The following is a 9256-nucleotide window of genomic DNA, read 5'->3' on the forward strand; positions in this document are numbered from 1 at the left end:
AACCGTCCCCGCCGCCTTAACCCGTCGGGGCGGGGCCGGAGGAGAGAGCGGCTTTTTGATTGGATAGTGCCGCCGCCCGCTCCTCCCTCCCCCGCCAGGGAGAGCCAATGAGCGCAACGGTTTTCCTCCGCTAACAGGCGTCGCTCCGTCCTCATGGAAACGGCCACGAGCAGGGCGGGAGGCCTGCGGGGATGTACCATTGCGCCGGCGGAGGGGGAGCGTGTGTGTCCCCCCCCGCGCCGGGGCGCAGTGGGCGAGCTCAAGCCTGAGGGGAGGGCGGATGTGCGGCCCTCAGCGCCGCGGCAGGGATGGCCGTGGTGTCCTCAGCAGCCCAACGGAGAGGGCTGTGGTGCTCTCAGTGATCCAACCGGCCTTGGTCCCCTCAACAGCATGACCGAGATGGCCATGGCCCCCTCAGTGCACCAACCAAGATGGCCATGGTCCCCTCAACACCCCTGCAGGGATGGATGTGGTCCCCTCAGCACCCCAGTCAGGATGGCCATGGTCCCCTCAACAACCCGATGGAGATGGCTCAGTGATCCAACCAGCCTTGGTCCCCTCAACAGCGTGACTGAGATGGACGTGGTCCCCTCAATGCACCAACCAAGATGATCATGGTCCCATCAATGCCCTGACTGAGGTGGCCACAGTGCCCTCCACTGAGACCCAATGCCCCAACTGAAATGGCCACCAACCCCTCAATGCCTTGATTTAGACACCATGGTGCCTTTGATATCCCGACCAAGATGGCCACAGACCCTCCATGCCCCAGCCAAGATGGCTGTGATCCCTTCAATGCTCTTACCACGACAGCTACTCTCTCTTGAGTACCCAAACAGAGGTGGCTGCCTTAGTTCCCTCACCAAAATGGTCACAGCACCCTCAACATCTGAACCTGGGATGGCTGCCATCCCCTCCACACCCTGATTGGGATGGCTACCTCTTCAGCTCAAGGGTTTTTGGGAGGAGCTCCAAAGAGGCAACGCTGCTGTAAACCACCTTGATCCTTCCTTCTCCTCACCTTTGATTCCTCCCCAAACAGCCCGTAATAAGTCTTATGCAAGCCCAAAATGCTCTTCCCTGCATCCCAGGATGAGCCCTGTACCCTGATGACATCCCAAGATGAGTCCCTACCCCCCAAGATATCCCAGGATGAGCCCCGTACCTTGATGATATCCCAGGATGAGCCCAATGACAGTGACTCCCCTTGCTCCAGCTGCTCCCTCATGGTGATGGGTGACCACCACCCCATGGAACTGGTGGCTCTTTCAGGACAGCGTCAGGAGGAGCTGGGCAGGGCAGTAGGTAAAGCAGAGCCAGGTGAGACACTCTGGGCTTTCATCAGCTTTGGGCTAAGGGAGAAGATCCTGATAAACCAGACGGGGTCCCTGACCTGCTGGACACACTTCAGCTGAATTAATTCCCCAGGCAGTGCCTTAGGAAAAGGGTCTCTTTCTCCAGGTGGGAAGCACCGAGGGGAGCTGCTGGGCAGTGTGGGTCTCATTGTGGGAGAGTAACCAGAAGAGGTGGATTTTCCTTCTTTTGTCTCAGCTGTTTCCTGCAAGGAAGCAGCAAAGTCCAGTAGAGAGATCCAACTCTTCTATGTTGGAGCATTTGGTTTCATGTGTGATTGCAACCGTGTTGCACTTTCTTCCTTCCTCCATGCTGGCTCTCAGGAGAGGAACACTTGCACTAGGTCAGCACTCTGCTCTGTTGCAAACCGAAAACATAACACAGCTTATCCTTATCTTGAAGGACTCTCTGGTGTCCTCCTCTCTTCCTACAAATCAGCAAGCAGCTGCTAGTTCCCTTCTGTCTGGAATTGTCTCTAGGGTTTGTAGTGGCAAGGTCCATCCTTTTGTTTGCAGGTGGGTCACCATGCAGGTCTCCTCCTAGATTGCCTCGGTGGGTTTCACCCTGATGACAACCTGCCAGTGTCGCTCTTTTGAAGTAGATGGCTATGGATGAACACAGCTGTCTCAAAAACAACTTTTCAATAATAAAGTGTGAGGAGCAAGCAGAGAAGGCTTTGAACCTGCTTTTGGCAAACCTGATTTTGAGGGCAGAGGAAAGGCTGAGGCTGTAGGACACCACGATGAGGAGAAAAGGCATCAGGATGACACAAAAGCAGCTGCCAGAATGATCTGGAGCTCCTTCCAGCTGGACCTTGCACTCTTTTAGATGGTTGACAGCCTACACCTCTAGCATGAAGGGCAGGAGGCCCCCTGCCCCCGAGGTCCTGCATCACATCTGCAGTACCTCTTGTCTCTGTACGGCTGTTTTCAGGCATCTCAGTTGCTCCTCCGAAGTCTGTTTCAGAAGCTGAGATGTGAGCGGTCTCCATAAGCCGTGGAGATAAATCCCACTCAGCCATACGGTCACATCCATAGGGTTAGGGGAAATACCACCATGTACGTGGAATCCAGGCAGGAGCCACAAAGATTTCTACAGCGGGACCAGGCATTACACCAAAGCACGCCCTCAGCCCTAGATGCAAAACCAAGGGACAGCTTTAGGTAGCCATGGTCAGTTAAAGCGGCTCAAGATGCTTCAAGTACTTCATGACCCTGCCTTTGGACTAGCCTCTGAGAGCTCAGCAGAGAGAAGAGGTGCTTTATACCCACCCGTGTATGTTTAAGATCACCCACATCCTCCCCATGTGCACCCAGACGTCCCCTCCTGTGTGGGACGATCCTTCTTTTTCCCTCGGGGCAAGCTCTGACCTCACCCTCACCCCCAGACTCCTTTTCTGGCCCATTCCTCTCCCTGGGGGCTCAACTCCCCTCTGTCCCCAGCCATGTGGGTCCCTCTGATCCTCTCCGCTCCCTTCTGAGCACGCTGCCTTCTCCTCCATCCCCCTTTCTCCTCCTTTTGGGTCCTCTGTGCATCCCTCCCTGCTTCTCCTTCCCCTTTACGGCTCGCTCGGATCCCCAGGGGATCTCCATGCCCCAGCGATGCCTCTGGGACCCCTGTGCTCACAGCAGAAGGTGCCCACAGGAGCCAGAGGAGCTCGTTAATCACCTTTTTATTTTATTTCAAGTGCTGTACACAAAGTCACTCACCCCCAGGTGCTCCCAGCGCCCCTGTGCAGACCCCACCTCGACACCCGCCGTGATCCAGCGCTCACTGCTGCTGGGTGCGAGGCAAAAATAAATTACCCGCCTCCCCGTGCTGTGCTCCCGGGCACCGGGACAGGTCGGCATCAGCCATCGAGCGCCGGCTCCGCCAGTGCCCGGTTCACCCGAAGTGCCCCGCACCAGGGTAAGTGTTTGCTTCGAAACTCAAAGTCACAGCATCGGGCCCTGCCCGTTCCCGGCACCGCTGGCTCCGGCTCCCTGGGCTCAGCACGGCATGGCAGCCTCCGACGGCAGCGGGGAGCACCTGCGGGGAAAAAGGATGAGGTCAGAACATCAGGTTGTCACGCTCGGGCTGCCAGCAGGTGCCTGGAGCGTGCCTGCCCAACCACCCCAGAGCTGCCGGTTATGTTGCTGGGGGGGGGGATTCCCCTCGGCTTTCCACCCCCCACGGGGATGCGTCATCAAGGTCTCAAGAACCTGATGCAAATGCAAAATCCAGCGCCAGACGTCATGGTCCCGGGATTGCTAAAAACAGGAGCAAAGCTGCAAGGATCAGCTTAGCCCATGGAGGTTTGAAGATGTGTCCGAGGGGGTGCCCAAGGGGACAGAAGCAGTGAGCCCCCAATGCTGCCCGCTGCATCTGAGGGACCCCTGGCAGAAGCAGGGACCTGTGCCAGGCTGTACTCACTCCATCTTGGCTTCCAGGTGGTGGATGGTCTGCTTGTCCAGGTAGCGGCAGAAGAGCGAGAGAAGGTTGCTGGGCAAGAAGAGAGGCTCCACCAGCAAGGCCTTGGGCACCTGTGACAGCTCCCGGGCAACCAGGAACACCGTGTCCGTCCTGGGGGCATCAATGCAAGGGGGTTGAGTGCCCCACCAGCCAGTGACCCCAACCCCGTCGTTTCCACGGCCCCTCACCACATCTCGAAGTCCCCACCACGTGGCTCCAGGGGTGCGTCAGAGGACAGCAGCCTCTCACCGTGGCTCAGCAGGGAGTAGAGCAAGGAGATCCCAAACTGCAGGGAAGCACCAGGAGGAATGTCACAGCTGGGTGGTAGCAGTGACACCCTGGGGACGCCACACGGCTCTGCCCTCCTCAGTGCCACCTACCTGGTTCTTCAAGGCCATGGCGAGAGGGAGCTCAGGGGACTCGGACAGAGGCCTGGTCATCTCCTGCAGGACCTCGATGAGTTTGCTGAAGGTCATCCTGCCCACCACCTCATTCAACGGGCTGTAGAGCAGGGGGAGAGACTGGGCAGGGCAGAGGGGAGAGCAGGGATCTGAGACCCTTTGACCCGTCACAGCTGCAGCCCCATCCCTGACCCCCATCCCAACTCCTGGGGGGCCAACGCAAGGGCCAACGCTGTACCACCCACCACCCCCCAAGAGGGGATTGCCACCAGGACTGCTTTAACCCCTCCTGGAGACCTTTCTAATCCTCTGTATGAAAGGAAAGAGGCTCCTGTCTCATGGCAACCCCACCAGCTGCCTGGCCATGCTGGGACCCAGCAAGACAGGCCCCTTCCCTCTGTGTTGCCCAGGGTGCTGTGCACACCGCGCCCCCCCCCCCAGCAAGAGCAATGGGGGAAAGGAGGCAGCCCGGGATGCCCCTGCCCTGGCTGGAGGTGCTCGCCTCATCCAACATGTCCTTCTTCATGAGGAAGGGCAGGTGGTGCGTGACGGTCAGCAGGATCTTCTCCGCTTGCTCCTGGGTCAGGTGGGGCAGCAGCCGGGCGGTGAGTTTCTTGCCCTTCCGCACACACAGGAGTTGCAGGAATTCATCCTCTGCCTCCCTGGGGACGAAGGCTCCATTGGCACAGATCCCGAGGGACCTGTAGCATCTCTGTCCATCCAGAGGGACCAGCAGAAGCTCCAGTGGAGGAGGAGGCTCATGGGCAGGGTCAGCACAGGCCACAGTGACACACAGAGGACAGGATCCAACCCTTGCTGTCACCCAGAACTACTCATCCACAACCACCTGAGCCCAGCGAGGACCAGGACATGCCACCCGCCCCCCTCTCCCCATGGCGCAAACTCACTCTTCACTGCTGCAAGCCCTGATTTTCAAGGCTTGGTAGATACGCTCCACTTCTTGGTTCCTCTGCTCTTGACAGCATGGCTGCTGCTGCTCCTCTGGGGCCGGGGACATCTTCCGCTGCATCTCCTCCACTTCCAGCAATTGCAGGAACAGCTGAAGAAACCACATGGGGTAAGGGAGCAGCTTGGAGCATCCTCCACCTGCCAGCTATCCTCAGGACTTCTCCCCAGGCAGATGTCCCCTTGCGGAGCTCCTCGGATAAAACCAAGTGCCTGCACCATCCTGCCCTGCCCCAAATCATGGCTCGCTCACCTTCTCGATCCTGTGCAGCGCCCGAAGCCGGTGGCTCCCCGCAGCCTTCAGGAGGGGAGAAAGGAAGGCAGAACAATTACAGCCAGCACCAGACACCGCCGCTGGCAGAGCACTGGGCCAGCTGCTCCCTGGGGATCAGAGGCAGCTTCAGGATACAGAGCAATCCCACAGGGAGGCCATGACCAGCTCCGACTGCCTAGATCCCCATCCCACCCCTCAGCAGGGGACAAGCTGCCACCACCGAGGCGGCACCCATTCCAACTGCGCGCCCCATCCCGTGGCCTGGGGCAGCACCCAGAGCCAGGACAGCACCCATGCTCGTCACAGCAGCTCCTAAAGCTCCTGCTAAGCTGCTCCAGGGCCTGGGAGAAGCTTGGAGCGGTGTTCCCAGGCATCCAAGGCACCCACCAGCCTGGCTCACCCTCACCTACCTCCTCCACGAGGGCATGGTGCACAGCATCGATGGCCCGGCGAGGGCTGTAGCAGGTGGACACCGCGACCTGGCCCAGCGAGCCTGCGATGCGCACCACTGGAGGAGAGATGGGATACGGTGAGACCACACCCCGCAACTCCTCACCCGGCCCCCCGCCACCCACCCCAGACCCTCACCGGAGTCATACGTCTCCACTTTCTGGATGAATGGTGTGACCAGCTTGGGGGGCTCCTGCTTGTTGCGTCCACCGAGCAGCTCCTCCTCTGCCTGTTTGCGCTCCAGCCGGTGGTAGTACGTCTGTAACGACAGGCATAGTCAGGAGGGGAGGCACCATGAGCCTTGGCACCCTCTGGCTCCCAAAGAGATGAAGTTCCAGCCCTGAGGAGCAAAATAAGCCACTGGTGCTGCTGGCAGGAGCTCACCTGGTAGTAGTAGTCATCATCCATGTTCTCACTCTGCAGCTGGATCATCTCCACCTTGACGACCCAGTCCTTCTCCTTGGAGACCATCAGCCCAGCATAAGGGTCCACTTTAGGAGACCACATCTTCTTGGGGGAGATGCTGACACAGGAGAAGATCACAGCCTGCTGTGACTGCCCAGAGCCCCACCACTACCTCACAGCTCCCCAGGAACCCCCTTACCTCTGCACCTGCCCGCCTTGCTGCTGCCGCTGGGTCAGGATCCGCTGGTGCTGGGGGTGCAGCTGGGTCATATGGCTGGCCGTGCTGCAAAGGAGACCACAGACAGGAGTCAGGGGGCTCAGCACCCACACTACAGCCATCCCCAGAGGGGGGAAATCCCCCCAGCTGCTTTACAGGGCTCCTCCAGTCCCACCCATGCACCCCACTTGCCATCCTGCTACCTGAGGTTCAGCTGGCCGCTGGCTGACGGACTGAAGAAGAGCGCGGGGTCCAAAGAGGGAGACATGGGACCAAAGTGCATGGTGAGAGGTCGTGGCGGGCTGCTGATGTTGGGCGACATGGGCCGGAAAGGGGTCGGAGATGCATACCCTGCAGTCTGGGGAAGGAGGGAGAAGCCATCAGGTGTCTCAGCCTTCCCCTCCAAGGGTCCTGGAGGGCTCTGCCAGCTCCATGCTGCCTTCTGGCTCCCACCCTTGCAGGAGTCACCCTCTCCCTGCACGGAGGGGACGTGTGGGACACCACGGCAAGGTGATACCCCTCGGGATCCTGCCACTACAAGGTGAGCAAGGCAAGGGGACCCAGGCGTCACCAAGGATTGCGTGCCCCAGGTTTATCACCAGTGCCGCAGCATGACACCAAGCACGACACCATGCCCGGTGCGGATCCCGTGGGGACATCGGGACAAATAGATTTATAAAGCAACGGCTACACCGGTGGCTCCTCCTTCCCTGTCAGCAAGACACCAGAGACGGGCGCTAAGGATTAGACAGAGCTGTAAAGCCTGCCTTGAGCACAGCAGAGCTTTGGGGAGGCACTGTCCCTGTCCCCTGCTGCTCCAGGCCCACCTCAGAGGGGACACAGCGGTGGCTCACAGCCCACTGAGTTCCCACTGAGTTACCTGGTTGGAAGCGAAGAGCGGAGAGGGTCTGCGAGCCGGCGTGAAGGGCCGAGGGGAGCACGGGGAACGAGGCATCAGAGGCGACTGCTGCAGGGCAGGAGATGGGAGGTGTTGCTGAGACAAGGCTGTCCTCGAGGCTGCACCTCTGGGGTGGGGAGAGCAGAGAAAGAGGGGATGCAAGAGCCCCCCGAAACCTGTTACCTGCCGGAGAAAGCGCTGGGGAAAGGACTTGGAGGACATCAGTCTGAAGTCGGGGCGCTTGAGTCGGGGAGAGCCCCCGTAGCCCCTCTGCACGGGGGAGCCAAGAAAGTCGAGGGCCACGTTGGTGGACGGTGGGGGCCTCTCCAGGACCTGGAGGATGGCTTTATCCTGCAGGGAGGAGGCAGCAGGAGATGGGAACGGGGCCCAGCTGGGATCAATTTAGCTCCCCCAGCATCAGGCAGCTCACCAAAGCTTTTGGTCACTGCTCAGCCCCCATCCTGCCTGCATGCAACAGCAGGGGACCTACGAGGACACCTGGCACGGGGGTCCCAGTCCCCCCAAACTCAAACCCAGGCTCTGTTTAGGGTGGGCACCTCCGCCCACAGCCTTGGCACCTAAGAGACACGTCCGTGCACCGCCAGACCTGTGACAAGGCTTTGGAGGTTCCGTGGTCACCCCAAATCACCTGCATGACCCTTAGCTCAGGGTACTGGGGAGCCCTTGGCTGGTCCCCAAGGGCCTGGCCGGGGGTACCCACCTCCAGCACGTGGTGGGGCGGGATGCTGCCGGGGCAGGAGCCCCACACCGCGGGATCCATTGCCAGCTGGAAGATGGGGAGATGGTCAGCAAAGGGAAGGAGGACAGAAGAGGGGCAGGGGACGCCACAGAGGCTGCTCGGCCCCATCACTAGATGGGGGGGGGGTACATTTTTACCGTATCCTCTTTGCCAAACTCTGCCCAGCAAGCACCAATCCTGCTATCCAGCACCGCCGAGTCTTGGCTCTGTGAGCAAAGAGGTACAGGCACACACTCAGCCCCGGCACAGGACCCTCAGGCAAGGACCAAACCACCAGGTGGGTCCCCTCCCTCCCCGCTCACACATCACCTCCAGCGTGGGTTTGCTCTGCACGGCTTTCATCACCGCTGGGTCTCCCAGGTCATTGGTCTCCTCGCAAGGCTCCTGGTCTTCCTCATGTTCTTCAGCCCCCAGGTCCTCCTCCTCTTCCTCCAACTCGGAGCTGACCTGCTCGACCTCCGGCTCCATCCCACCTTCCTCCTGGGGCTCTCCCAGCTCCTCTGGCTGCTCAGCTGCTCCGGGCCCCAGTTCCTCCCCGGCCTCGGTCTCCTCTGCCACCGCTTCAGCCAGCTCAGGGCTCGTCTCAGGAGGCATCAGGGCTTTGGCGACATCCTCCTCAGTGGAGTCTCGGTCTTGGAGGGGAGAAGGAGAGCACGTCAGGGTGGGTGAGAGCCTGGGCAGTGCCCACCAGGGTCTCTGCTCCCAACCCAACTCCTCATCAGGCAGGAGTACGCCTTCCTCACCCCCCACCTCCATCCTCCTCGCCCCACTGGGTGCTAGCTGATCTCCCCGACCCTGAGATCTTACCTAACCCAAAAGTCATCTCATTGTACAGGTCGAGCTCTTCATCCTCCTCGGCCATCTCCTCCAGCAGAGGCGCATCTTCCACCAGCAGGTAGTCCTCAAGGATCTGGAGTCAAAAGCAGCAGGGTCCTCGCTAAGGGAGACAGGTAGGGGAGGGGTAACCCTAACCTGCCCCACTCAAGTGCGGGACACCCAACCTCCCCCCTAAGCCACCGGCAGTGCCAGGCAGCCCCCAGGGCTCCGCAGCTGGAAAGAGAAAGGCGTGAGCCACCGGCAC

General features: G+C 60.1%; 1 protein-coding gene across 2 annotated transcripts; it reads right to left on the bottom strand.

The window, feature by feature from the left end:
- Positions 1–3008: 3008 nt before the first annotated feature.
- Positions 3009–9250, bottom strand: PATL2 (PAT1 homolog 2). Of its 2 annotated transcripts, none has more exons than XM_075764729.1 (18): positions 8983–9250; positions 8485–8807; positions 8313–8381; positions 8137–8202; positions 7599–7766; positions 7398–7484; positions 6721–6875; positions 6500–6583; positions 6280–6418; positions 6034–6154; positions 5856–5953; positions 5425–5469; positions 5114–5265; positions 4708–4867; positions 4185–4325; positions 3993–4090; positions 3766–3915; positions 3009–3381 (listed from the first exon to the last, which is right to left on the bottom strand). In XM_075764729.1, exons 1-18 carry the CDS (start codon positions 9035–9037, stop codon positions 3342–3344), a joined length of 2151 nt encoding a protein of 716 aa, XP_075620844.1. In that variant the 5' UTR covers positions 9038–9250; the 3' UTR covers positions 3009–3341. The 2 variants fall into 2 exon arrangements, with proteins under 2 accessions (XP_075620844.1, XP_075620843.1); XM_075764728.1 differs by having other exon boundaries at positions 8023–8202.
- Between the last annotated feature and the right edge of the window lie 6 nt (positions 9251–9256).

The sequence above is a fragment of the Balearica regulorum genome, chromosome 12 (genome assembly GCF_011004875.1).
Source record: "Balearica regulorum gibbericeps isolate bBalReg1 chromosome 12, bBalReg1.pri, whole genome shotgun sequence".
In the NCBI taxonomy this organism is placed as follows: Eukaryota; Metazoa; Chordata; class Aves; order Gruiformes; family Gruidae; genus Balearica; species Balearica regulorum.